The following is a 27,813-nucleotide window of genomic DNA, read 5'->3' as shown; positions in this document are numbered from 1 at the left end:
CATACTGTTTTATATAGCAGCTGTCCCACTCCACAATCCCACCAACAGTGCACAAGGGCTTATCCTCTCTATGTCCTTGAGGACACCTGCTATTTTCTGTTTCCTTGATAGCAGCCATCCCATTGGGCACAAGGTGGCATCCTTTACCAGCACCTCTGTCAGAACCAGAAGTGCCCAGCATCCCCTCATATGCCTGCTGGCCAAATGCACATCGTCCTTGAAGAAATGTCCTTTCAGATCTTCCGCCCATCCCCAATCAAGCTATTTGATTTCCTGTTGTAGAGTGGTAGGAGCTCTTTCCACATTCCAGACACAAACCTTCATTAGACACACGATCTGCAAATACTTTCCCCAGCTCTGTAGGTTGTCCTCCTACTCTGTTGATTGTGTTCCTTGATGCACAAAAGCCTCCAAGTTTGGTGTAGTCCCATTTGTCTATTTTTTCTTTTGGTGCTTATCGTTTTGGTGTAATATCCAAGAAATCATCGCCAAGTCCAATGTCATGAAGCTTTCCCTCTATGTTTTCTTCTGGGAATTTTAAAGTTTGGGGGTCTTATGTTTAGGTCTTTGTTCCATTAAAAAAAATGTTTATTGGAGTATAGTTGATTTACAATGTTGTGTTAGTTTCAGGGGTACAGCAAAGTGAATCAGTTGTACATATAGATGTATCCACTCTTTTTTAGGTTCTTTTCCATATAGGCCATTACAGAGTATTGAGTAGAGTTCCCTTGTTTATATAGTGTAAGCTAAGTGTCTAAATTCATGCTTTTGCATGTAGCTATCCCAACACCGTTTGTTGAAGAGACTGTCCTTTCCCCATTGAGTGGTCTTGGCACCTTTGTTGAAGATCATTTGACTATATATGTGAGAGCTTATTTCTGGCTCTCTATTCCTTTCATTGGTCTATATGAATGTCTGTTTTTTGTTGTTGTTTGTTCTTGTGCCACAAGGCCTGCAGGATCTTAGTTCCGGGGCCAGGGATTGAACCCGCGCCCCCTGCAGTGGAAGCATGGAGTCTTAACCACTGGACCACCAGGGAAGTCCATGAATGTCTGTCTTTATGCCAGTACCACACTGTATTGATTACGGCAGGTTTGTAATAATGTTTGTGTAGATATTGCCAAACTCCTCTCCACTGGCGTGGTAACATTTTACTTTCCTACCAGCAATGTATGAGAGTGCCTGTTTCTCCAGTGCCTTGCCAACAGAGTGTACTGTCAAGCTTCATTTCCTTATAGTTTATTAGAATGCAGCCTCTTTAGCTTTAGGTAGTATTTTGAAATTTAAAAGAAAGTATTTCATCCTTTTGAAAATATAACAACTACTGGACATGCAAAAGTCACGGATCTTACATGTTTCACAAAAATTAACAGTCTCATAGACCTAAATGTTCAATGCAAGACTCTAAAATTTCTAGATAACGGGAGAAAATCTAAGTGATCTTGGGTTTGGCGGTGAATTTTTGGCATACTCTGTGAAAGAAAAAAATTGTTAAATTGGGCTTCATTAAAATTAAAAACTTAAGTTCTGTGAAAGACATTGTTGAGACTGAAAAGACAAGCCACAGACTGGGAGAAAATATTTGCAAAACACATATCTGATAAATAACTGGTAATCCCCAAATATATTTATAAAGAGCTCTTAAAACTCAAAAATAAGAAAACAAAAAACCCAATTTAAAAAATGGGCTAGGGGCTTCCCTGATGGCGCAGTGGTTGAGAGTCCGCCTGCTGATGCAGGGGACACGGGTTCGTGCCCCGGTCCGGGAAGATCCCACATGCCGTGGAGCGGCTGGGCCCGTGAGCCATGGCCGCTGAGCCTGCGCGTCTGGAGCCTGTACTCCGCAACCGGAGAGGCCACAACAGTGAGAGTCCCGTGTACCGAAAAAAGAAAAAAAAAAAAGGGCTAAAGACCTCAACAGACACCTCACCAAAGAAGATGTAGAGATGGCAAATATCCAAAGATGTCAGCGTCATTTGTCATTGGGGAATTGCAAATTAAAACAAGGAGAGGGATTTCCCTGGTGGCACAGTGGTTAAGACTCCGGGCTCCGAGTGCAGGGGGCCTGGGTTTGATCCCAAGTCAGGGAACTAGATCCCACATGCATGCCGCAACTAATAGTTTGCATGCCACAACTAAGAGTTTGCATGTCACAACTAAGGAGCCCACATGCCGCAACTAAGGAGCCTGCGAGCTGCAACTAAGGAGCACGCCTGCCACAAGTAAGGAGCCTGCCTGCCGCAACTAAGATCTGGCACAACCAAATAAATAAATAAATATTTTAAAAAACCCAACAACAACAAGGAGATGCTATGGCACACCTATTAGAATAGCTAAAGTCCAAAAACACTGACAACACCAAGTGCTAGAGAGGATGTGGAGCAACAGGAACTCTCATTCATTACTAGTGGGAATGCAAAATGGTACAGCCACTTTGGAAAATAGTTTGGAAATTTCTTATAAAGTGAAACATACCCCTATCATACGATCCAGTAATCATACTCCTTGGTATTTACCCAAATGAGTTGAAAACTTAGGTCTACATAAAAACCTGCACACAGATGTTTATAGCAGATACATTCATAATTGTCAAAACTTGGAGGCAACTGCGTCATGTCCTTTAATAGGGGAATGGATAACTGGAAGGTAATCCATACAATGGAATATTATTCAGGGATTAGAAAAAAGTGAGCTATCTAGCCATAAAAAGAAATGAAATTGAGTTATTTGTAGTGAGGTGGATGGACCTAGAGTCTGTCATACAGAGTGAAGTAAGTCAGAAAGAGAAAAACAAATACCATATGCTAACACATATATTGGAATCTAAGAAAAAAAAAATGGTCATGAAGAACCTAGGGGAAAGATGGGAATAAAGACGCAGACCTACTAGAGAATGGACTTGAGGATATGGGGAGGCAGAAGGGTAAGCTGGTACAAAGTGAGAGACTGGCATGGACATATATACACTATCAAATGTAAAATAGATAGCTAGTGGGAAGCAGCCGCATAGCACCGGGAGATCAGCTGGGTGCTTTGTGACACCTAGGGGGGTGGGATGGGGGAGGTGGAAGGGAGGGAGACGCAAGAGGGAGGAGATATGGGGATATATGTATATTTATAACTGATTCACTTTGTTATATAGCAGAAACTAACACACCATTGTAAAGCAATTATACTCCAATAAAGATGTTAAATGGGGAAAAAAAGAGCATATGCAAAAAAAAAAGTGAGCTATCAAGTCACAAAAAGACATGGAGGAACCCTAAATACATATTGCTAAGTGAAAGAAGCTAATTTGAAAAGGCTATGTACTGCATGATTCCAATGATATGACATTCTGGAAAAGGCAAACTGATGGAGACAGTAAAAAGATCAGTGATGGTCAGGAGTTGGGGCTGGGGGTGAAGGAGAAAAGGGATGAATAGGTGGAGCACAGGGGATTTTTAGGGCAATGAAAATATTCTGTATGATATTGTAATGGTAGATACACGGCATTATACATCGGTCAAAACCCATAGGATGTACAACACCAAAAGTGCACCCTAATGTAAACTATGGACTTCAGTTAGTAATAATAGTGTATCAATATTGGCTCATCAATTGTAAAAAAACAAAGAAACTAAAATAGTCAAGCTTAGATTTAGATTTGTTAAACGTTTGCCAATATTATTAATAGTAAGCAACAGTCCATCTCAAATACATGTGGGTAGCAAGAATAATTTCATTTTCTACTTGTGACCATGATTTACTCTTTATTTGAGAATCTTCTGTTGTTTTGCTTAACTCTTCAAGTTCTTTTAGCATCATGTGTTAATTATATCTACTGGTTTTAACAGCCTGTAACCAGAATGCTCGTCATGCTTCCAAGAACGGTTGGAAGGTCAGATGTGATATGTGTCTTCCTAAGATGTTTCAACTTTGGGTAGATCCAGAAAATATTGTATATAATCTTTTTAACATTCCAAAGAAAGCCATCACGATCACAGTCAAGGTAAGGTCTAGTAACAAGTTCAACTATGTGCCACACAGGGTATATGGCGCAAAAAACGCTTCTGGATTTTTCGTTAAAAAAATGACCTTGTTCACCTTTATTTTTACTAAACCATGTCAGTCCCATTATCATCAACTTGCTCTCAACGTCCTTTTAAATCAATGCCTAAAATTGTAAGTTGCTTTTTTCCAGTCCTTCCCTTAAGTCAGAACAGGGCTAAAACCAATTAAATATGCACACGTATTTCATCCAGACTCACATATAGACAAATTTTTAAAAATATGAATTAATATTACAAACGTTCCTCAGCCACTATGGCAAATACCGCATTAATTTCTGAGTATTTCTGGAACCACAAACTGGAATAGGAAGAAAAGAAAGAGGATTTGACTAGTTAATTAATGTATTTCTTTTCTTCCCTAAGTGCTTCAATGGCTCAAATCCTCCCTGGTACAAACCACAGGTCTTTGTGGCATTTTGGACAGTCACCTCATGTTTCCAGGACACAGATTATGAGACGTGAAGTGATTCTCTGGACCTGAACAGCGTTATTACCAGAGCTGATGTTTAGGGTTATGGGTTCTCCTGTACCGGTGCCAAGCCTCGGATCCTGATTGAAAGAGGAAACTATTTTTTGGTATGTTTGTGATTTGTGAGGCTAGGGGGGTACTGGGAGGGAACAGGGTGGAGGGGGCAGGATAAAAGCAAACCTTTCCGTTTTTTGCTTTTTGTTTTTGGCTGAGTTGCGTCTTCGTTGCTGCGCGCGGGCTTTCTCTAGTTGCGGCGAGCCGGGGGGTGGCGGGTGGGGGCGGCTACTCTTCATTGCGGTGCGCGGGCTTCTCATTGCGGTGGCTTCTCTTGTTGCGGCGCACGGGCTCTAGGTGCACGGGCTTCAGTAGTTGTGGCTCGCAGGCTCCGGAGCTCAGGCTCCGTAGTTGTGGCGCACGGGCTTAGTTGCTCCGCATCATGTGGGATCTTCCTGGACCAGGGCTCGAGCCTGTGTTCCCTCCATTGGCAGGCGGATTCTTAACCACTGTGCCACCAGGGAAGCCCAAAAGCAAACCTTTTAGGAATGTACCTTTTTATATGGTGTTGATTTGGGGACCCTGTAAATGATTTGCCTGATTAAAAAGCCAAATTAAATCAAAAAGGAAAAAAATCCAACTCTAAGACCATGGCAGTAATATGGATTTTACTGAATGCTTGATGGGGAGATGAAGGGGAGGGTTATAGTACACACAATACCACAAAACAAAACTCCTGAATTAGACATTCTTTCTGGTTTTATCCCATCTCTTAATCCTCAAGGCTGAACAACCTCTAAAAACCCCTTCTGTTGTCCCAGCTAGCATCTCTCACCTAGCAACACAAAAGCCCTGCACTTAGCGCAGCAGCAGAAACCAGCTGTTTTTCCGGGAGGCCCCTGGGCCAGATGTCTGAGAGTTTTAGGTCATACCACTATTATCTTCCATGACACAATTCTGCAGGGGTAGCGCCTCCAGGCATTAAGTTTTCTCCAGATCTGGCTTATTTTCTTCTCAACCACTGCAACTCACACTAGTAAGCAATTTGAACTTCCTCCCTAAAGTCAGGTGCTGTTAGTTCTTTCGACCAACACTCTCCAGTCTTCCAGCCTCCAAATAGAGGACGACCCCTGCTTTGGCAACAGTCAGTTTGAACCAGCTGTTATCTGAAACACAGTCCTAGAAAGAAACATTATCGAGTCAGTAGAGATACTGCTTGAGTCCAGACCCAACCCAACCACAATGATCACCTCAAGGGGAGTGTTAACAACCTCTCAGCACTGGGGAGCGCCTTGGCTTCTCTAAGGCGGGGGTCATCCGAGCACTTCTTTTGCCTTGTGGTAGCATGGTACTTTCTTATATTTCTAGCTTAAGAATGGATAGCATTTTGCAGTAATTCATTTGTCACAAGAATTTTGGCCACAGGTCACCTCTGCCTGCCCACAACTAGAACGCCCGCAGAGTCAAAGGTTGTGGCTTGTTTATGCTAAACTAAGCTGGTTTTGGCTTAGTGTGTCTCAGATCACTCAAAGGGGAGGCTAATTAGTCCCAGACTAATGGAAATATTGTCTTAGAGGATCCCGCCAACTTCAAGGTCTTTCTCCGCCTGGAAAGCTGGCTGGTTAATTACACACAGTGCAGGCACAGCAAATTTGCTGAGTTTGATTTTGGACACATTGAGTTTGAAGCACCAGTGGGATATCCAGCAGCTGTCCAGGAAGCATGTGGAACCTGAACTTTACAAGAGAGATTCAGGCTGAAGACACAAATTTGGGAATCATCGTGTAGAGAGGAGAGGGGGCCATGATGGAGACAGAAAGAATACAGGAGAGGGTAGGGTCCAGAGGCCAAGGGTGGAGGAAGTGGTCATTGATGTCAAGTGCTGCAGGAAGATAAATTAAGAACATAATAGTGTTCACTGGACAGGTAAAATTTCTGAAGAGGACAAGTTATGCGTGGTGGGTTCAAGTATCTTGAAGAGGAGGTGGGCATTTTCTCCAAGATTTGAAGTTAGGGGAAAAATGCAAAATAAGGCCCCCAGCAACAATAACCACAACAGACTGTGATCTGGGCAGGAGGTTAAATAAATCTTTATATTATTCTCCTTTGTTTAGAGAAATTAGCATTTTGTGGCTAAAGCATAGGTGGGGTTGGGGGTAGAAATAGACTGTTCTGTAATATAAAATAACAATGGGAAGTTGGAGTCTGATGGCTAGAGAAAGGGAAGGGAAACCTCAAAAGGAAGAGGAAGACAAAGGGAAAACATGTCTCAGAGAAAACATTAAGTTGGGCCTGACAGATGTGAGAGAGAGGCTGGGGAAAAACCAGTGGAGTTTTAGAAGTTGCAGTCCTTGCCCTGCACTATGGTGTAACCCCTATTGGGAGCCCCTTGTTTCAGTAAAGGTGTGCTGCATCCCTCACCTTCGTATGCATCAGTGGTGCTTTGGGGAAGAAAGGATTCAGGCAGTATTCAGGGTGGGGTGACAGAGACAGACACTTTCAGCAGTCCAGGCCAGAGTGGAGATGAAGAATTCAATGTGCTAACTAAAAACTGTCACTAGCCACCATAGTCACTGACCTTCAACATCCCCTGAAAGGAGTTCAGGGCAGAGGTCAGGAATGAGGCACTCTGTGCTCTGGGAAAAACTGGCAGAACAGGCCTTCAGATAGTTATTTTCAGGAGAAGATTCTACGAGCCCAAATTCTTGCATCTTCTCACATCTAGAAAAGCACTTAAATCATTAACGGAGACATCTGCTCCTTGTGACCAGCAGCAACCTTCTGCCAAAATGTGTGCTGAATTGCACGTATGCCCCCCTTACCAAAATTACACATATATTCACCTCTCCCCTTACCTCTTCAGAGTAGTTCCTCAGAACTATCCCAGAGGCTGTCTCCTGGGCTATAGTCCTCATTTCACCCCAAATAAATCTTAACTCACGACTCTCATGTTTTGCTTTTTTTTTTTTTAAGTCGACAAATGCAAGCAGGAAATTAAAGCAATGGAGGCCAGGGGAAGGATAAGACCTCCAAGTATCCTTGGGCTTAGTAGAGAACACTAGGCTTCCCAATATACTTGGGATAGGATCTTAGATATTTTGAATATTATTTGAATATTAAAGAAGAGGGTAAATTTTTGAGGAGCCTACTAAGGGTGCCCAGGCAGATATCTAACTAGAGCGTTCAAGTAAACAAATTAGTAGGGCCTGTGCTAGGAGGGTGAGCTATTTCCGGCATGTGACCTCCTTTTCTCACTGACAATGAGGTAATCTCCTGAGGATGCTGAGAAAACGTGATAGAGCTTGAGGAAACAGTTTGGAAATAGCACCTTGGGAATCCCCTATCACAATCTGTTTCCCCTTGAACTACTTGTGAGCAGGCACGTCTTAAACATTTTTTGTATCCTCATTTGTACAAATACAAATCCTCATTTGCATTTGTAGCAGGCTCAATAAACGATGGAATAAATGGATGAATGGAGGAGGACGAACGACTGAGTCTGAGGCTGCGGAGGCGGTGCAATCTTAGAGCCCAGCTCAGAGGCAGTGACCGCCAACCCGCACCTAAACAAATCAAGGCTGGAGGCCAAGTGAAAAGAACAGCGCCCACATTATCCCAGTCCAAAGTCCTGCTCCTTTAGGGGGCGGGGCTAGGGGGGGCAAGTTCACCTCTGCCCTTCAATTGACCAATCCTCGCCTCAAGGGGGCGGGGATTTCAATCTGTTTTCCCCCCCACCCCTTAAAGTACTAAATATGTTTGGGCGCCGTTCAAACGGACCAATGAGTGCTCGATGTTGCCTGCGCTTGGGCCTCACCGATTGGTCAGAGTTCGTCGTCCCTCCCTCCTTGTTACGCCTTTTGCCCCACCCGGTAGCACACAAGATGGCGGCGCCCAGCGGAGTAGAGGCCGCGCCTGGGGTTTGCTGAGGCTCGTTCCCTTCCCCGCTGCTCCCTTGGGCGCGAAGCGCCGCGAGCCCAGAGGACGGGGGCCGGGCGGGGACAGAGGCACCTGCGTAGCTGGACCGCGAGCCCGCGCCCAGCCTGCGCCGCCCCCACCCGGCCCCGGCCTGGCCCGATCCCTTCCGTTCCCGGTCTCCTCTCGGTCTGACCCATTGCCTGGCCGTGGTATGCCACCACCAGGCCTCCAAAGCTGAGGTTTCTCCTCCAGCCCGGGATCACCTCCACTCTAGAGATGTTTGGGCTATTTCCTCCCAAAGAGCCCGCCTTTGGGGCTCCCGGACCGGCATCTGGCCCCCTTTCCCTCCATTGAGACTCCACTTCCTTCTAACCCACTTCTTCCTCAGATTCTCCCTGTATTGGAGACTGCTCACTTCCCTTCCAAATTAATCCCCGACCTCCTCCTTCCCCCAAATATTGACAGCCCTGACACCCCCCTCAACCGGGAGCCAGACTTCCTTTTGGACTAACCCCCATAGCCCTATCATGGAGGCTGTGTACCTGGTAGTGAATGGGGTGGGCCTGTTGCTGGATGTGCTGACCTTGGTGTTGGACCTCAACTTCCTGCTGGTGTCCTCCCTCCTGGCTTCCCTGGCCTGGCTCCTGGCCTTCATCTACAACCTGCCACATACGGTACTGACTAGTCTTCTGCACTTGGGCCGTGGAGCCTTGCTGTCACTGCTGGCCTTCATCGAAGCCGTGGTTCCCTTCACCTTTGGGGGCTTTCAGGCCTTGTGTACCGTACTATACAGCTGCTGTTCTGGCCTGGAGAGCTTAAAGCTCCTGGGGCACCTGGCCTCCCACGGGGCGCTTAGGAGCCGGGAGATCTTGCACCGGGGTGTCCTCAATATGGTCTCCAATGGCCATGCTTTGCTGCGCCAGGTCTGTGACATCTGTGCCATCACCATGAGCCTGGTGGCCTATGTGATCAATAGCCTGGTCAACATCTGCCTTATTGGCACTCAGAACCTCTTCTCCCTGGTGCTGGCCCTGTGGGATGCAGTGATGGGACCGCTGTGGAGGATGACGGATGTAGTGGCTGCTTTCCTAGCCCACATTTCCAGCAGTGCTGTGGCCATGTCCATCCTTCTCTGGACCCCCTGCCAACTGGTACTGGAGCTCTTGGCCTCCGCTGCCCGCCTCCTGGCCAGCTTTGTGCTTGTCAATGTCACTGGCCTGGTGCTGCTGGCTTGCGTGCTGGCAGTGACAGTGACTCTGTTGCACCCGGACCTCACCCTGAGGCTGGCCGCCCAGGCGCTCAGTCAGCTCCATGCCCGGCCATCCTACCACCGGCTCAGAGAGGATGTTGTGCGGCTCTCTCGCTTAGCACTGGGCTTGGAGACCTGGCGCCGAGTCTGGAGCCGTAGCCTGCAGCTGGCGAGCTGGCCTAACCGGGGAGGGGCCCCTGGGGCCCCCCAGGGTGGCCCTAGGAGGGTGCCCTCAGCCAGGACCTGGCGACAGGACGCTCTTCCTGAAGCTGGGCCCAGATCAGAGGCAGAAGAAGAGGAGGTCAGGATGGCCAGAGTGACAGCTGCCCGGGGCCGGGAGAGGCTCAATGTGGAGGAGCCTGTAGCTGGGCAAGACCCATGGAAATTGCTGAAGGAGCAAGAGGAGCGGAAGAAGTGCGTCATCTGCCAGGACCAGAGCAAGACGGTGCTGCTTCTGCCTTGTCGGCACCTGTGCCTCTGCCAGGCCTGCACTGAGATCCTGATGCGCCACCCTGTCTACCACCGCAACTGCCCACTGTGCCGCCGGGGCATCCTGCAGACCCTCAACGTCTACCTCTGAAGACTCCCTCCCCGCCTGCCCATCCCTCCACGCTCCACACAGCCACCTGCGCTAGGACAGCATTCACACCTGATCTCTGGGTCCCAGCCTGAAGCCCCTCCTGCCGCTATGGCCGTCCTGCCGAGCCTCGGAGCCATACGTCCAGGACATGGAGATGGGAAACTCTGGAAGACGGTGGCTTGGCTGGGGGCAGGGTAACAGCTTATCCTTACCCAGTGGGTCCCAGGGATGCCGAGGGTGGTGAGTGTGTCACTCCGCGAGGCCCTGAGACAGTTCTCTGTGGACTCCCCTCCACCTTGCCAGGGCCCACCCAGATACCCGCGTGTGGGGCTCCCCCTCTCCGCTTCTGGTTGTTCTGTTGGGGATTTGCAGGTTCTCTCCCTGCTCCCTTCCCACTTCCTCCCCCGCTTCTGCAGCCACACACATCAGTGTCATTTGGGTGTTGTGGCAACTCAAGGGCCTTGGAATGATCTTGAACATTTGCTTTCAGCTGGAGCCCCTGTACTCTGGCAGGCTTTGGGGGTGGTGTCTCTCAGGTGCCCTTAGAGCTCCTTCTACCAGTCATGATCTTATGAGGCTCCCTTCTGACCTGACCCAACAGCTGGGATGAGAATTAACCCCCAGGTGTGTGTGTGTTTGCACCTGGCTTTGGGACCATGTGCCCTCTGACACCCCAGCACCACTGGGAACTGCAGGGGGATAGCCAGATTTCTACTCCTATCCCTTTCACTCCCCACATCGCAGAGTGAGAAGGCATTCCCCTTCTGTTCGTCTCTCCCTGGCATCGGGGAGGGCAGACTGTGCACATTTCACTAGGGTCCAAGTACAGAAGGGGCCAGGGCCGAGAGGCATGCAGGTCCTTGAGGTGTCTGTCTGGCCCAGGATCCAATGAATGAAGTTCTGTTACAGCTCTGACGGCCTCTGTGTGCATCCTTGCAAGGGCGAGCCGTCGGTTAGGGTGACGGATGCTGCAGCAGGGTCCTTCGGTCCTGCCGGAGTCACAAGTGTGGTTGGTGGGGGACCTGGCAGAGAGATAAGATAGGGTGCCTTGGGGAGAGCCCCTGCCAGGTGTGGCTGGCTTTGCTTTCACCCTGTCTGATTTGTGCCCTCACGTGCACAGCTTTTGGAAAGCTCTCATCTTTTCTGTCTTTCCAGAATTAGCCCTAGGGGAGAGCAGTGCGAACTTGCTCACCCTTTGGGTCAGCCCTCCCAGCTTTTCCTCTGGTGCCACTCTTCCCAGGAGGGAACTTGGGGTTCCTACTGCCTGGAGTCCGACCTGCCCTCAGATCCCTGGAGGAGTTGGTGCTTGTCGTTGTGACTCTTGGCATAGAATGGCGCTGTGATGGGCTGGAGTATGGCTGTGGGGCCTCCTGGTGGACAGCTGGGAGGCCTGTCTCTAGCTCACTGGGTCCAGTCGCCATTGGTCATATCCATCCTCACATGACCTGCAAGGCCGGGGGGACACTACCCCATAATTGTATGTTAAATCTAGGAGCATGGTGCCAGGGACAGCCTTCTGGAAGGGAGTGGGGGAGGGGAAAGCGGTAGCTGGGAAGAAACCCCGAGGAGAGGCCCCTCCACTTTCTCTTGGGTTGAGAGCCTGAGCTGATGTGGGCGGGCCAGCCCGGGTTTGTTAGCCATCGGGTCGGGGGTGGGGCAGGGAGAGGAACCTTGGAGGGGCTTCGCGGCGAGCCTCAGACCGAGCGGTGTGGCCCGGTTCAGCGAGAGACTGCTCCCCACATGCACCTTGGAGTTGGGAGGCCTGAGGAAGGGCTCTTTTTCCCCCTTCCCCCAACCCTGGAGAGGGAGCTGAGCAAGGGGAGGCTTGGTTCCTTCCAGTCTCTGTTTAATGTGAGGATAAACATTTTATGAGAGAAGATAAACTTCCTGAGCTGGGAGCAAATGACCCCTTTTTCCTCCACCCCCATCTGGAATCCCGCTGGCGGAGCTCAATACCCTTCCTCCCCCTAACCACCTTAGCAGTCAGGAGCTCGGCTACCTAGGGTCATTGCTGCATCCTGGAACTGGGCTGCCCCCTCGTGGCCATCTCCAAGATGACATCTCTAGACACCCAGGGACACTCCACTCCCCTGGCATGGGGGACAGAGAAGCTTTCCAGTCATCTAGGGACCAGGCAAGTAGCCAGAGCAGCCATGAATGAAAATCCTGGCTTCCTTTCTGTTGGTCAGGGCAGGGATGTGTGTGGTGAAGTCCCACCCAGTTCATATGACATCTCTGAGTTAGAAAAAGGGCTCCTCCTTCTGGGTGGCCAAAGTCTGACACCAGGACACCCTCCTCAGCAGGGGCTCCTGTTCACAACCTCCACCGCTTACCCAGCAGGTCTGTGGAGCGGCCTGTCCTTCACCTGGGCCTGCTTCCTGTATCTCCTGGCCCATAGCTCCATCCAGCCCAAGAGCCCTCCCTTCTGCCTGAGCACCCTCTCCACCCACCGTCCTCCCTCTTCTCCCCATTCTCAGAATCAGGGCATCCCCACCAGTAAAGAAGAAAGGCTGAAGCCAGTAAGAGGGTTTTTGTTGTTGTTGTTTTAAGATTTATTGAATGATCTCTGAGAAAAGGGCCCAGGAGCAGGAGGGATGAGGGAAGACCCAGAGAAGCAGAGGACTGGGAAGGGAGCACCCCACCTTGGGGTCCTGGGCCAGAGCAACTGCGGGGACTCCCATCTGCCAGCACACCGCCAGCACGCTGCCTGCCAGCACTCCTTTGGTCTAGGGCAGAAATCCAGCCACTGCCCCGTGCTGCCAGCCCTGATCTCAGCCTCTGTCCCCATCCCCTGCCTGCAGCAGAACGGAGAGGCCCCCACCCCACCTCCACGGTCATTCACAACATTCCAGGGGGGCCAGCCCTCCTGGATGATGTGGCTGTCAGTGTCATGCCCTCCTGCCCTTCGAGCGAGACAGCGTGCGCTCACTTTCCAGTGGGCATCAAGCGAAGACTGGGGAGTTGTGCCAGTCAGAATACACTAGAAATCCAGAGAAGGTGCTGTCTGTCTTGATGCTGGCGTAGATGCCAATATAGTCACCCACGCCCACCTGTACCCACACCTGGTCTTTGGGCTCCAGCCTCACCATGGTGCCCCCGGAGAGCGAGGCTGGCTTGGGCCACCCCCCGAAGAACTGGAAGAAAGAGGCGATGGACTCTCCATTCTTGACCAGATCGAACTGCAGGCTAGCCCGGTAGACGGTGGCGTGGACGGCGAAGTAGTAGACCCCGGGCACGTGGCAGGTGAACTTGCCGGTGACGGCGTCGTAATGTCCCTGCTCATTCACCAGCACGCGGTCGAAGGGTAGGGGCGCGTCCGACGGCGGGGGCACCCGGCTCTCTGAGCGCTTGGCACTGAAGGCGGAGCGCGGAGGCACCGAGCACTCGCCTGCCGGCCCGGCCGCCCCCACGGGGCCTGCTTCTCCTCGCGGCCCGGGCTCCCCACGCGGCCCCGGGAGGCCTGCAGGGGTGGGGGTGGGGGGAAAGCGGAGCAGTTAGGGCGCGCCCGCTGCGGGCCTCCAGCATCCTCCCTCAGCCTCCCAGCTGCCCCTTCCCGGGCGGGGCCGCCCTGCGCCCCAGGACCCGCTCCACGCTTCCTGCAGGCCTTGGGGCAGATCTGAGGGTCCCAGGGGTTCTGGCTCCCGCAGCTGAGTCCCCCTCTCCCGGCTCCGGCCGGGTCGGACGGGGACGGGAGCGGCGTCCCCTAGCGGCAACCCCGATCCCCGGCCCCCCGGGAGCAGGAGAGGGGCCGCACTCTTACCAGCCTCCCAGCGGAGGCGCTTCTTACCCGGCCTCCCGCCCTCGCCTTTCTCTCCCGGAGCGCCGGGCGCGCCGTCGCGGCCGTCGCGGCCGTCGCGGCCGGGCAGACCCTGGCTGCCATGGTGGCCCGGCGTGCCGGGGAGGCCGGGGTGCCCCGGGCACAGGCTGGGGATCTTGTTGTCGTCCAGTGGGGGCGAGCCAGCCGCCAAGCCCAGGAGCAGCAGAGCGAGGAGCGTCCTCATGGCGCTGGCACGCGGAGCCCGGACGCCGCGGGCCTCTGGTCGTCTGTGGGCTGGGCAGGACAGGAGTCGGGACCCAGAATCCTGGGACCTGCCTCGGTCCCCGCCCCGGCGCAGCCGGCTCGGTCTCCACCCCACTGCCATGTCCCTGAGTGAGGCTGAGTGGCCTCGAGGGGACGAAGAATGGGGCGCCCCTAGACCCAAGAACCCCGAGAGCACTGCGCAGGGGGAAGGAGAGGCCGGCCCTCTCCCCACCACCACCCCGGGCCGGCGCCCAGTCTTTCCCACAGTCCCCTCCCCCATCCCCATTTCCCCGCCCCCCCCCCCCCCCCCCCCCGCCCTTCGCGACCAGACTCACCCCCCTCCCGGCTCCCGGGGCTGCTCGCTCTCTCTGTGGCCTCCTTCGGGTCTCTCGCTACTCCGGACCCTCCAGTTGACTCCTGCTTGCTACCTTCCTTCCCTGCGCTTCTCTCTAGCCAGGCGCCCCCTGTCCTAGGCGTCCCCCTGGTCCCGGTTCGTTCCTTGCCGGCTCTGCTCTGCTCCTCCCAGACTCCAAGAGGAAACCAGTTGTTCGGGGGCCAAGAGCCCGGGCCGGGAAATAGCAGGGAAATAACTCGTGGTGTCGCCCGGCGGCCGGCCAAAGTTTGGTGGAGAAAGGAGGGAGAGATTTGAGGCGGGCGCAGAGAGGCAGAACCATGAGAAACAGACGCTCAGGGCATCTGCAGCTCCAAGGAGCTGGAAGGAGAGATGGTGCCACGACGGAGATCAAAGACAACACTCTAGTCCAGGAGAAATAGAAGCTGAGAACCGAGGGTGGACGGTTCTAGAAGCAGTAGACAACTGGATCCCCAGGGCTCAGAATAGGGGCTGCCACATGACTAGGCACTGGATACATTTTTTTTTGGAATAAATGAAAAAGTGAGAAAGAGGATGGTAGAGAGCCTGAAAAAGCAGATGGAGATGAGGAAGGTAGAAGGTGGGAAATTGGGGTCAGAGGCTTGGGTGGGAAGCAATCTAGATGATCACTGGTACAGTGTGGAGTCAGGCCAGCTGTTTGCAGCAGCTGGGGCAAATAAAAGGACAGGGAAGGATCTGGCAGGGTGGGAGGGTCCCGTTAGCCCCGCTGAGGACTCCTCTTCCCCTCCCTGGGAGGACCCAGAGGGGATGGGCAGAGTCCCATGCTGGTCCCCTTCCTTTGCTCCCCTGCTTGCCCACCCTGGTAGGCAAAGGAGGCTGGGCAGCAGAGGGCAGGGGCCCGCCTCAGGGTCAGGGCTGGGCACAAGCCTCCAAGCCAGCTGCCTCAGGCAGCCTGTTGCAGTTAAAGGGCCAGGGGGTGCCCAGTAGTGCCAGACCAGACTGGCACTGGCGCTCTGCCTCCTGGCAGACAGAGCGGCAAGGGGGAAGGACACTGCCTAGCGGGGTGCAGTGGGGCACAAGTAGCCCACAAAGGAGCCTCCGGAAATTCTGGTAGCAGGGCAGGCTTGTCAGGCTCTGTGGAAGGAGGAGACCAGCCCTCAGGCACCCTGCTCCCCCAGGTCCCTCCCCTCCCTGGGGGTTCCTCCTTATCTCTCCCTGGAGCACCTTGTAACCTCTGAGGACCTCCACCACCTCCTCCTGGGTGGCCATGCCCACCCAGATGTTAGGGAAAGCCGTGGTGTTGTAGCTCAGACCGATGCACATCTCCACCTGGACAGGTTCACAGGCCAGCTCTGCAGGGGTGGGAGGGGAGGGTCACTCTGAGGAATACTCAGTGGCTGTGTGAGCTGGGACAAGTCACCTAAGCGCTCCCTATGGGTCAGATGGGGAGAATCAAAGGAGATAACACACAGAGATGCTTTATCCATGTCGAGGATTCCTGTTTTCCTTGAGAGCCTACTCCAAGCATCATTCGCCAGCCCTGGGCATCATGCAGGCACGTCTATGATCTCAGGGAGCTAGGGGTACCAGCATCGGCAGGACCAGGGCATCTGGAAGGAGCTCCCCCGCTCTCCCCCCATCTCCGAGGTGGGCCCTGGAGAGGGCCTCTCTGTGTGACAAAGCTGGATGGGCTCTTGAAGCCTCAACCATCAACTCCCAGATTCCCATTTCCCTCGGGGGTGACACTAAGTACCCTTGCCACTCCTGGGGGAGAATCCCTCCAGTATTTGGTGGAGTGGTCCAGAGTCAGGCTAGTGGGCCCCCCACCCCATCAGGGAAGATAGGGATGGCTGTTATGACACGTGCCAGTGGGTTTCTAGGGATGGGCACCCAGCCCGCTCAGGCCTGCCAGCCCCCCTTGCGGTGCCCTGGGGCAGGCTCCTCACCTGGGGGTGGGAGCAAGGGGATGCTGCAGTTGTCATCGCTGCTCTCTGTGCAGTCTCTCCACATGCCACACATCCACTGCAGATTCTTACACCCTCCATCCCGGCAGGAGAACTCTCCGGGCCCACAGGGGTCTGCAGGCACAGGGGGCATGGCAGTGCCCTGGGACATGCCTGTACCCCCACTGCCTTCACAGTGCCCTGACCAGGGTCCAGAGCCCTTCCCTGTTCTCCTGGAGGTGCCTCCACTGCCCACACTCACTCGCCCAGGGCCACCTACTCTCTGTGGCATTGAGGGCCCGGTAGGTGGCCGAGAAGCCCCCGATGTTGATGCCATGGTCTGTCCTAAAGAGCACAGCCAGCTGGTGGTGTGAGGAGATGAGGCGCGGAGGCGGCTCTGCTCCACAGAACCTGCCCAAAGCAGACAGCAGTCCTGGCACGGGGCCCCCCTGCAGACGCGGCACGGAGCTGGGTGCTCTGGGCGATGCCAGAGGGGATGGGAGGCATAGTCACTGACTCATGGGACTGGTGAGGAAGACACACATGTTCAGGAGACAAAGTACCAAACAAACGAAACAAACTGCTTGAACTGGAGCCCCTTCGACCTGGGGAAAATCAGTGAGGGTTCTGGGGGAAGCTATAAATAGACCGGGCAGGTGGGAGAGCTGGGACGGGGAGAGCCTCCTGGAGGAGGTGATGTAAGGAGCAAAGGTGAGAGGGACAGGTACGAAGGTGAGGAAGGACGAGCCTTTTTCAGGGTGACAGTGCGGGGACCTCCAGCTTGGCGCAGGAGAAGACAATGAAGCTAGTGCGTGTGTGGGCCGGTTTGTAGGAAGCCTTGACCTCGGACTCTGGAGGATGGGGTTTATCCTCAGCTCCTCCCCGCTGGCTCCGCCAGTACCTGCCCAGGAGGCTGAGGGCCCCTGAGTTGTGGGTCTCATACACTTCCACGTAGTCAAACTTGCACTCGTCCTGAGCTTCCAGGCTGAAGTTGTGGAACAGCAGTTCGACGCCATGTCCAGTGGGCACCGAGATGTGCCAGGTGCAAAGCTGGGGGAGGGCACAGGTGGAGTAATTTATGGGTTCCTTCTTCTGTCCCAATCGGGGCCTCCAGGCTTGAGCTCCAGATGGGCTTCCCCCTGCTGCAGGCTGGGTAGGGAGTGGGTGGGCCCTGCCCACACTGCTCGCATCATCAGGAAGGGCCTTTAACTTATCTGGTCTCAGAGATAAGCTTACCCAGCATGGGAACATGGATACCTAGTAAGCACTTAATACTGTTCTCTTCCTGCCTGCTTGATCTCTGACCTTCCCAAGTACAAGGCAGCATCTGCCATGCTGTTCTCAATCGCACTAACCCGGACGCTCAGGTGTGCCCACGTGGGCTGCACCACCCTCCCTATGGAGCGCTGGCTTACCTGTTGGTGAGGGTACTGCTGCAGGTAGCTGGGAGCAGAGAAAGTGCCCTGGAGCCCAGTCAGGTTCCCCCCACACCCTGTAGAGAGGAGGAGGGGCTCATGAGTTTGCCAGGGTCTGTGCCTTCGCCCAGTAGGGCCAGCAGGGATGGCAGCGAAGAGTTTTGGCTGTGCCTGTGGGGAGACAAGTTCTGGGCCAGAAGAATGACCAGGCAGGTTTGGAGCTGGGCCAGGCCTGGGGAGGCCAGCCTGAACCTGGATCAGATGCCTGAGGACAGTACCCGCCCTGAGGCTGGCCGGGCCCATACCCGAGAACTTGGCGCTGCAGTTGGCCTCGTCACTGCCATCAGCGCAACTGGCAAAGCCGTCGCACACCGAGTCGGGTAGCAGGCAGACGAGCTGGTCGCAGGGGAACTCATCGTGGGCACAGCTCCCTGGGGGCGGGCATCTGGATTCAGAACCCCCTAGGATCTCTACCCCTTTTGCAGGGCTGGGAGTGGCTGGAGAGGGGGAAGCGGAAGTTGACAGGTAGCTGGGGACCTGGCGGGAAAACACTCACCATGACCGGGGGCCACGGCCTGGTACCAGGCATGGAAGCCAGATCCTTCCACGCTGCTGTCGGAGACGAAGGCCACGCGGAGGTGGCTGGCATTGGTGTTGAGTGTCGGGGGAGGCACCCTCCCACACACTCTGCAAGAAGCCAGATTGGGAGTGACGGAGGCTCAGAGCTCAGGGCCAGCCAGAGTGGAGCCTGCCTGGGCCCTGCGGTCCTCTTCCCTCAAGCCCCGTCCTGGGGACGATGTGTCCAAAAGGTTCCTTTCATTTCCAGCAGAGCTCTGACCTCCCTAGCTCCTGCACGTCCATTCTTGAGGCATTTATCCATGGGAAAGATATGTGGGAGCTCCAATTTCCAGATTTGGAAACCAAGGTCAGAGAGGGGAAGTGACCTTCCCAAGGTCATATAGCAAGATGGTGGCAGAGCTGGGCCCAGAGGCCAAGCCTCTCCGTTTCCTCCCAGTCAAGAATTTCCCACTGCAGTTCCCTGGTTCTGCCCTCCAGACAGTGGTTCAGGAGGGGGATGGGATCTCCTGGGGGCAGAGGGACCCACCTGAGGAGGGGGCCTTCAGGCTCGGGGGAGATTTCCAAGCGATCAAAAAGACAGGAGGCCACACTCTCCACGCTGAGAGCTTCAATCTTGAGCTGTATTGCATGGTCTGCGGCCACTTGGATATGCCACACGCAGTGGGCGTTGGGTGGGTAAGGGTCTGGGTAGTTGGGGCTGCTGAAGAAGCCCCTTGGGCCAGGAAGGAGGCCCCCACAGGCTGCAGGGACGGAGGTTAGAGTTCAGAGGTCAAAAGGAGAGAGACTTGTTTTTATAAGATGCCTCTTCCCGGCCTCCCCTCCCCCCTGCCGTCTTGGGCCCTTCTCCAGGAAGATCTGCCCCGTAGTACTCACTCGATTGGGGTGCGGGGCTCACGCCTGCCTCCGGTTGCCCTTTAGGGGTCCCAGTTGCCTGAGAGGTGGTGGGGATGGGACTGGGGGTGGAGCCAATGGTGGTGAGGCCTTGGGAAGGCAGTGGATGATGGGAGGGCCCGGACGCGGCTGTAGCCTGCAGTTCTGGAGGCGGGAAGACGGGGGAGTGGGATTCAGAGGTGCTGGATCTCTTGCAGGGCATGGGAGACTCATGGAGGCCTTGGGAACTTACGGGCCAGGATGATGGCCACCAGCAGCCCCAGCAGCAACAGCAGCAGGCTGGCCAGCAGGAGGACACACAGCCAGGAGAAGTGGCAGTCAGGCTGCAGCCCTCGGGGACGCCGACCTGCGGGCAGGCGGGGTGGGCTTTTGAGAGCCCTTTCGCTTGGGCATCTCTCACACAGCCCTTAGCCGCTGGGCCTTTCTGTCCTACCCCGCTCACCCCGTGAGATGGTTACCATGCCAGGGAGCTCGGGTGCTGCAGCTGGCGTCCTCCTGGAGGCTGGGTAGGGGGCAAGGTGGCCCTGATTCAGGCTCAAAAGCAGGATTGCAGAATTCAGTCTGAAGGGAGAGACTTGAGGGCTGAGGGCCGGTGGCAGCACTGCCTGGCAGGTGTGTTCACTGGGCACTGCCAGCCCTAGGTGGGCATCTGGGTCTTGCGGGAGTGGTCCTGTATGACCCTTACCTTGCTCAGCTCTGTCGCCTCCACGCAGAGGATGATGTCTGAGCAGTCCTTCATGGCTCTAGGCTCTGCATGGCTTTCTCGAGTCCCTGCGACAGCCCAAGACCCCAGAGGGCCCGCTCCCTGCCCCGAGGCCGCCTCTCAAAGGGGCAGCCTCTGCTCCGCTCCCTGAGGACGAGGGCTGCCAGGCTAGACCAGCTCTCCCGCTGCCCTGGGCAGACTGGTTCCAGGCTGGTTCTGGCTACTGGCTATTCTGTCTCTGTGTGGGGGAAGGGACAGCAGGCAGAAGGAATTCGCAGCGGCATGAAATGGTCCCTTAATCCAACTCAGCTGAGGATGCCGAGGTCGAGACCCTGGCACAGAGCAGCGGTCCTTAAAGGCGCAGGCTGAGAACACCCCGTGGAGGAAGCTCGGTGCTCCGTCGGGGGTGTGACCGGGGAGCTGGCCACCCCGTCTCCTAACCTCACTGAGGTGCCGAGTGAGTGTCCGAGGGGTGCTGGGAAGGAAGGGAGACAGCGGGGCAGTTTTACAGGCATGAGGGAGCCTTCGAAGCCAGGTGTGACGGTTTGGCAGCTTCAAGGGCTGTGAGTCCTCAAGGTCCTGGACAGACCAGCAGCCCATCGCTGCTGGCCATCAGGGCGACCGAGGCATTAGCCAAGCTGGGTCTTTGGAAGTGCCCCTAAAGCACCTGGGTGCCTGGGACAAGGAGATAAGTCTTTCTGGGCTGCTCGTGAGTCGGGGAGCTTGAGGGGTTGGCTGCCTCAGGCCGTAGGAGAAAGGGCAGTGGAGGAGGTGAAGCTGCCCAAGGCCTTGGGCGGCTCGGTCAGGGCTGGCCCTTCAGGTGGGCTGTGGAATCCGGCAGGCGGTGCCATCTGCTGTTGCAGGATAGAAAGCCTGCCCTCTGCAAACTACATCACTCCGTGACTCTCTTTCTCCAGGAGCGAAGTTCTCTCGGAAAATCCCAGCCTGGCGCAGCTGTCCTCGGGGAGAAGGGAAAGGGCTTGTTAATCTGTTTTGTGTTAGCCGTGCTCACGCTGAGTTGGGTAGGGCAGGAGGTGGGGAGGCAGCATAATATTTCTGGCTACTGTTTGTAGAATGTCTGTTACGTATTAAGCCCTGGGCCAGAGGTCCTACGTGCAGTTTCTCTCCTTGAATCACTCTGGGAGGTAGCATAACCATTTTACAAATGATGGCCTAAGGCTCCGAGAGGTTAAGTGACTTTCCCAAGGTCACATCAGCTTCCCCAAGATACAGGGAAAAGAGTTGAACCCAGGGCTGGGTAAATCCAAAGCGCATGTTTTCTCTGACACGTCTTTTTTTTTTTTTTAATATTTATTTATTTATTTTTGGCTGCGTTGCGTCTTCGTTGCTGCTCATGGGCTTTCTCTAGTTGCGGTGCGCAGGATTCTCATTGCGGTGGCTTCTCTGTTGCGGAGCACGGGTTTTAGGCGTGCAGGCTTCAGTAGTTGTGGCACTCAGGCTCAGTAGCTGTGGCTCATGGGCTCTAGAGCACAGGCTCAGTAGTTGTGGCGCATGGGCTTAGTTGCACCGCGGCATGTGGGATCTTCCCGGACCGGGGCTCAAACCCATGTCCCTTGCATTGGCAGGCGGATTTTTAACCACTGCTCCACCAGGGAAGCCCCACATATCTTTCACTCTACACTGGCCTAAGGCAGGCTGGTGACAGAGGGGAACTAAGTGAAGAACCCAGTGGGGAGAGAAGAAACAAAGGAGACAGATTCTGCGATCCCCGATCCCCCGCGGCAGCTCTCTTCACACTCAGGAGATCCTCCTCAACACCCAGCTCCTCTCCTTTCACCCCCTAGAGGGCCCGGGGCTGCTTTTGTCTAGCGGACAAGCCTTTCCTTGGTCCTAAGATGTGAACTGCTTTTAGAGGGTTTGAGAGGTCAAAAGTATTTCTATAATAACACGTAGGTGTTATTTGTCCTTCTCCCTTTCTTTCCTTCCTCTTGAGTGGTTTCCAGAGGCTGCATGATGTGAAGGAGGTGAGAATCCAGTTAATGAGATTTGCAAAAATGTAAAACAAAGTTATCCTTCTTACTAAGTTCTTTTTGTTTTGGAAAATGTAGTTTTAAAAAAAATGGGGGCTTCCCTGGTGGCGCAGTGGTTGAGAGTCCACCTGCTGATGCAGGGGACACGGGTTCGTGCCCCGGTCCGGGAGGATCCCACATGCCGCGGAGCAGCTGGGCCTGTGAGCCATGGCCGCTGAGCCTGCGCGTCCGGAGCCTGTGCTCCGCAACGGGAGAGGCCACAACAGTGAGAGGCCCGCATACCAGGGGGAAAAAAAAAAAAAAAAGGGACTTCCCTGGTGGTCCAGTGGTTAAGATTCCATGCTTCCACTGCAGAGAGCACTGGTTTGATCCCTGGTCGGGGAACTAAGATCTCACAAGCCAAGCCATGCGGCACGGCCTAAAAAAAAATTTTTTTTGTTATATGTTATTTATATTAGCATGTAAAAGGTTTGCTGTTATTTTAAAATTTATTTAAAAATTAATAAGAAAAGGGACTTCCCTGGCGGTCCAGTGGTTAAGATTCTGTGCTCCCAATGCAGGGGGTGTGGGTTCAATCCCTGGTCGGGGAACTAAGATTCCACATGCCGCGTGGTGTGGCCGAATAATAATAATAAAAAAAATTAATAAAATATTTTAATTCCTTTCCATTCTGATTTTAACACGGTAAATGTTAATAGCTATAACAGCCAGGGAGACTTCTTGGAAGAGGTGGGCATTTAGTCTAAAGTTAGAGAGTTGAAAAAGATTTTAATAGGTAGAATTTGGGGGTTGGGTAGGGATTCCAGAAAGGAGGGCATACTTAGCACTATGGGCCTAAGGAGGCTGGGTTGTAACCCATTTTAAGCAGGGAGTGGCTTGGTCAGATCTGGGTCTCAGAACAGCCCCTGTTTGTGGGAAGGTGGTGGAAAGGAGGCAAGGGGGAGGCTGGGAGGGCCAGAAGCTTCTCTCTGGCTTTGCCATTGCCCATGGCCATCCTCCACGACACCCCTGGCTCTGCCGGCACAGGCGCCCTTGCGACTGGCTGCTTCATGGACGTGTTCCTAGGGGAGAAGGTCAGCCAGGCCAGGGGCCAGGTCAGGGTAGGAGAATGGCACCGGTAAAGGGACAATGAGAGAAATAGAACAGACACCCCTCAGCTCATCAGCTCATTTGACCCTCATAACAGCCCTAGGAGCCAAGGTCAGGGAGGTGTGTTTGTTCCCATTTTCCAGATGTAACTGAGGCACCAGTTACCAGGCTGGGTTTCAGAGCTGGGTCTGTTGGATTCCTGATTCTCAGCTTTTGGTCTTCCTTTCCTTTTCTTCCCTTCCCTTCCCTTTCCCTTTCCCTTTCCCTTTCCTTTCCTTTCTTTCATTTTATTTTTGGCTGTGTTGGGTCTTTGTTGTTGCATGCAGGCTCTTCTCTGGTTGTGACGAGCAGGGGCTACTCTTCGTTGCAGTGCGTGGGCTTCCCATTGTGGTGGCTTCTCTTGCTGTGGAGCATGGGCTCTAGGTGTGTGGGCTTCAGTAGTTGTGGCACACGGGCTCAGTAGTTGTGGCTCGCAGGCTCTAGAGCACAGGCTCAGTAGTTGTGGTGCACGGGCTTAGTTGCTCTGCGGCATGTGGGATCTTCCCGGACCAGAGCTCGAACCCATGTCCCCTGCATCGGCAGGCGGATTCTTAACCACTGCGCCACCAGGGAAGCCCTCCCTTTTTTTTTCTTTCCTTTCTTTTACATTTTCCATGTTCTTTCTATAAACCATGTAGAATAGCGGGGGCGAGAGGTACTGTGGGCAAGGACTCCTGCAGGCTATGTGTGCAGAGGACGCCTGGGCTGTGAAGCCCTGGGAGGTTTCAGGCCTGCGGCCATTGAGCTCCAGGTTGCTTGCTTCATTCTTGGCTGCCTCTTGGGCTTCCTCTTCTTCCTTTGCAGGCCCCGGGGCCTCGGCCTTCTTGCCTCTTCCTTCTCCGGGGGTCTCCCCATCTCCCCCACTGCCTGCAGGGACACTGTGTCTCCAGCCCTCCCTTTTCTTGCTGCTGTGGGGACGTTTACATGGACTTTCCTGCTGACGGCTATGGATAAAACTAACAAGCAAAGGGAAGTTAGCTCTTTTCTTGCTCAAGCGATTTCTACACCCCCGGAAGCTCCACTGGGCTTTTGCTTTTGTTCCTGCAAGCTTGGATCCTTGCAACTTGGCCTGGCTGGCTATCTGTGGCTCCCCCCGACCTTTTTTTTTAATTTATTTGTTTTATTTATTTATTTTTGGCTGCATTAGGTCTTCACTGCGGTGTGTGGGCTTCTCATTGTGGCGGCTTCTCTTGTTGTAGAGCACAGGCTGTAGGCACGCGGGCTTCAGTGGTTGTGGCTCCTGGGCTCTAGCGCGCAGGCTCGGTAGTTGTGGCACACGGGCTTAATTGCTCCGCGGCATGTGGGATCTTCCCGGACCAGGGATCGAACCTGTGTCTCCTGCATTGGCAGGCGGGTTCTTAACCATCGTGCCACCAGGGAAGCCCTCTGTGGCCCCTTTATAACCAGGAGGGGCAAGGCCAGCTTGAGGTTAGCTATCACCTTCTAGACTCCGGCTCACTAGCTCTCCCTCCTGCTGGCCCTCCAGCTCCAACCCTCCACTCCAGCCAGACCAGCCTCTTCCTTGTCCCTGGCACACTGTACCCACCCTACCTGTCTTTGTCCAGGCCTGTGCTCTGAACTGAATGCTTTCCTTTTGCTGGCTCCCAGGGCCAGCGTTATAGATGTGCATTAGGACTTGACTCCCCGCCACCCTCCCGAGATCCGTCAAATACTCTCTCCTCTCCTTGTTCATTGCCACCCCTACCCTTGACTCTCACCCTCTGGTTCCTGGATCTTTAGTCTCTAGGAGCCCGGATGACTGCAGCTCCATCCCAGCCAACCCACTGCCGTCTCCAAGGGGCAGGTCACACCGAGTATCAGGAAATCAGAAAAGCTCAGCCCTTGGCTTTGGAATGCCCAACCAGTGGCTCTGCCTCACTAACTCTGTGGGGTTTGGGCGATGCTGTACTTACTTCGCATTCCTGAAAAGTCAGAGGCACCCTGAGAGGCCAGGGGAACTCAGCATTTGCTGAGGATCACCCAACTAAGAGAATCTTAGTGGAGCATTGATGGTGCAGTACTGGAAATAGAGGTGAGGTGGGGGAAATAGACATTCGTTGAGTACCTACTATGTGCCGAACACTCACAACTCTGAGTAGCTCTTGTTATGCTCAGATTACAGAGGCGGAAACTGAGGCTCAGAGAGATTAAGTAATTTGCTTGGACTGGGAATGCTTGGACCCCGCTGTCTCCTGCCTCCTGCACAGGTGCTTGTTTGTGCCCCTAGAACAGTGAAGGACGGGACCCTCAGAGATGTGTGGGCCCAGGTATGCGACAGATAGTGCTGGTTTTGCCCTTGGGTGTGTGCATGTGTAGAATCAGGGAGTTCCCTGGTTACGTTGCTGTTCAGCTCAGTTGATAATAGACGCGGGGTTGGGAAATTTGCTGCAGAATGTCCTGCAAAATGCTGTCAATTATTCGACCAAAAGGAAGAGTACTCAGATGGAAAGAGATCTGCGTGGGGAGTCAAGATCCCTGGGTTCCGTCCTGCCCCCGCCACCGACGAGCTGGTGGACTCGAGGCTTCCTTACAGCTCGTGTCCTCACTGGCAAGGTAAGAAGGTGGAGAAGGTGACCCCTACGGAAAGTGGTATGCATTTTCTGAGCACTGATCACTTTAAAACGTATAAACTCTCTAACGTGGAATCAGGGTAACGTAGGACTTGTACTTAGGGAAAAAGTGACTTGGAATAACACTTGAGCTGAGACCTTCGAGATCCTCTAGTTCAATCTCCCTAATTCACAGATGAGACACTAAGGCCCAGAGGGAGGGAGGTTCTTGCTCAAGGTCACACGAGAACAGGTGCAGGGAGAGCTCCACCCCTAAGGAGAGGCCTGTTGGGATGCCAGCAAGGAATGGGGGAAGAAATCCCAGTTGCTAGGAGGCAAAGCTGATGGATAAGGAAACACGGGGACAGGTTGTGTTTGGGGATCTGTGCAGCACTAGGACCTGTTGCCATGGGGATGAGAAAGCACCACAAGTACAGAAAGGAGGGCTGGGAGCAGGGGTGGGGGGGGCTGAGCCCCCACCCTCGATGTTAGTTATAGTCTGTCTGTTCCCCAGTGGAAGACAACAAAAGCACACAGGTGGCTTCTACCTCCAGTGAAGAACTAGTCACAGGAGAGGTACAGCACCTTACACTGATTTGAGGCTCAGCCATCCATTTTGCTCTAAGCCTCATGTTTCCATCTTGAAGGTGATCCTGTTCACTTGTGGTTTGGGGGAAATTATTTTTCTTGCATCGGGCCCCTTCCAGGGCAGGCCGGGGAGAAACCTCAGGCTTGAGTCACTCTCATTTTCAATCCTTTCTGGGAAGTGCCACCCCCCCCGAAAATGGCCGCCTCCAGTCTCAGCCCAGGAGGTGAGTGTGACAGCAGGTGCCGCTGGGAGGGAGAGTGACAAGCAAGGGAAGGAGAGATAGGCCTTGATTTCTCAGTGTGTGGAGCACGGATGGCAGTTAGGAAAATTCCCCATAAAACACTTTAAGCTCAACTGGTGGTGACTTAAGTTTCCCAAGTTCTGGGATTGGTGGCAGAAATGGAAAATCTGAACAAGTCTGAGAGAAAACTCAAGGAGCCAAGTCCCTGGGGACCCCAACGAGGCCCTCCCTCCAAGGAGTTAAATCTGGTGATGTCTTGAAAACACCATTTTAGAGAACAACACCTTTAATGTAAAGGCTGCTGTTTCCAGGTATTAGTGGGGCAAGTTGAGATCTTTCATTTAATTTATTGAGGACCAAGCCTTGATCACTCCACACCCAGGCATAGCCACTCTGCTCTAAGAGCAAACGTTGCTGTATTCAGTCTCTGCTGGAGAGACCTGTCTTGGCTCGTCACAGGTCTGTACAGGCACCCAAGTGCGTCAGCAGAGAACCACCAGAGTGCCCCTACTAGCAGTTAAAAAGCAGACAGTCCATTTAAAGTGATGTCCGTTAGACATGCTGATTTCCTTAGGTGTGAAGCCAGGGTTGTGGTCACGTGGGAGACGCACACTGAGGTATTGCAGGGTTGTGGTCACGTGGGAGACGCACACTGAGGTATTGCAGGGTTGTGGTTACATGGGAGACGCACACTGAGGTATTTAGAAGTGACAGGACACCTTGCCCGTAAATGTTTTGCCCCAAAGAATAAAGTATACATAAACAAATGTGGCAAAATGTTAATGTACCAGTGAATCCAGATAAGGAATAGTGTTCAAAATGTGTACTAGTCCAGCTTTTTTTTTTTTTTTTTTTTACAGAATTGAGAAGTTTAAGCTAAAAAGTGGGTAGTTAACTTTGTCCAGAACTTGGACTCTACAATCTGATTGCAGCAGTAAGCTATCTCCACTGATAGGCTAGGAGCGCTTCCTGGGTTCAGACCTGTCCCAGATCAAGATTCCATCACGTACCAACTTACTTCTCAAAGCTATTATTTATTCTGTACAAGGTTCCACTGTACATCACACATTCTTCTCCTCTTGCTTACACAGTAAACAAGTGTACACCAGCCCTTTGGCTCAGGTTCACAGGTCTTCCCTGGAGAAGGGTGTCAGGCCAGTTAGACTCAGG

General features: G+C 53.4%; 3 protein-coding genes across 3 annotated transcripts; 1 reads left to right on the top strand and 2 right to left on the bottom strand.

The window, feature by feature from the left end:
* The first annotated feature begins 8,401 nt into the window (after positions 1-8,401).
* RNF26 (ring finger protein 26) lies at positions 8,402-11,162 on the top strand. The gene has a single exon (XM_082844343.1). The coding sequence runs from the start codon at positions 8,958-8,960 to the stop codon at positions 10,257-10,259; it is 1,302 nt and encodes a 433-aa protein (XP_082700469.1). The 5' UTR covers positions 8,402-8,957; the 3' UTR covers positions 10,260-11,162.
* Positions 11,163-12,843: 1,681 nt separating this feature from the next.
* C1QTNF5 (C1q and TNF related 5) lies at positions 12,844-14,731 on the bottom strand. Its single transcript, XM_082844116.1, has 3 exons — positions 14,616-14,731; positions 14,047-14,310; positions 12,844-13,719 (listed from the first exon to the last, which is right to left on the bottom strand). Exons 2-3 carry the CDS (start codon positions 14,258-14,260, stop codon positions 13,202-13,204), a joined length of 732 nt encoding a protein of 243 aa, XP_082700242.1. The 5' UTR covers positions 14,261-14,310; positions 14,616-14,731; the 3' UTR covers positions 12,844-13,201.
* A 792-nt stretch (positions 14,732-15,523) lies between these two features.
* On the bottom strand, positions 15,524-20,181 carry MFRP (membrane frizzled-related protein; the record flags this gene model as incomplete). Its single annotated transcript, XM_082843904.1, has 13 exons — positions 15,524-15,748; positions 15,839-15,966; positions 16,561-16,692; positions 16,838-16,968; positions 17,459-17,607; positions 17,973-18,049; positions 18,278-18,403; positions 18,529-18,659; positions 19,078-19,291; positions 19,425-19,586; positions 19,675-19,788; positions 19,901-20,003; positions 20,128-20,181. 13 exons carry the CDS (start codon positions 20,179-20,181, stop codon positions 15,524-15,526), a joined length of 1,746 nt encoding a protein of 581 aa, XP_082700030.1.
* Positions 20,182-27,813: the final 7,632 nt, after the last annotated feature.

This window comes from Leucopleurus acutus (assembly GCF_964270905.1).
Source record: "Leucopleurus acutus genome assembly, chromosome: 8".
Taxonomy (NCBI): Eukaryota; Metazoa; Chordata; class Mammalia; order Artiodactyla; family Delphinidae; genus Leucopleurus; species Leucopleurus acutus.
Note: the sequence above shows the minus strand (reverse complement) of the source record. Positions and strands in the feature narration are given on the sequence as shown.

Bases quoted from the DNA above. Each gene is read 5' to 3' on its own strand.
- RNF26 (XM_082844343.1), top strand. From the start codon at position 8,958: ATGGAGGCTGTGTACCTGGTAGTGAATGGGGTGGGCCTGTTGCTGGAT.
- C1QTNF5 (XM_082844116.1), bottom strand. From the start codon at position 14,260: ATGAGGACGCTCCTCGCTCTGCTGCTCCTGGGCTTGGCGGCTGGCTCG. The intron at 13,720-14,046 runs GTAAGAAGCGCC...CCACCCCTGCAG, and splicing joins AGGCGAGGGCGGGAGGCCGG to GCCTCCCGGGGCCGCGTGGG.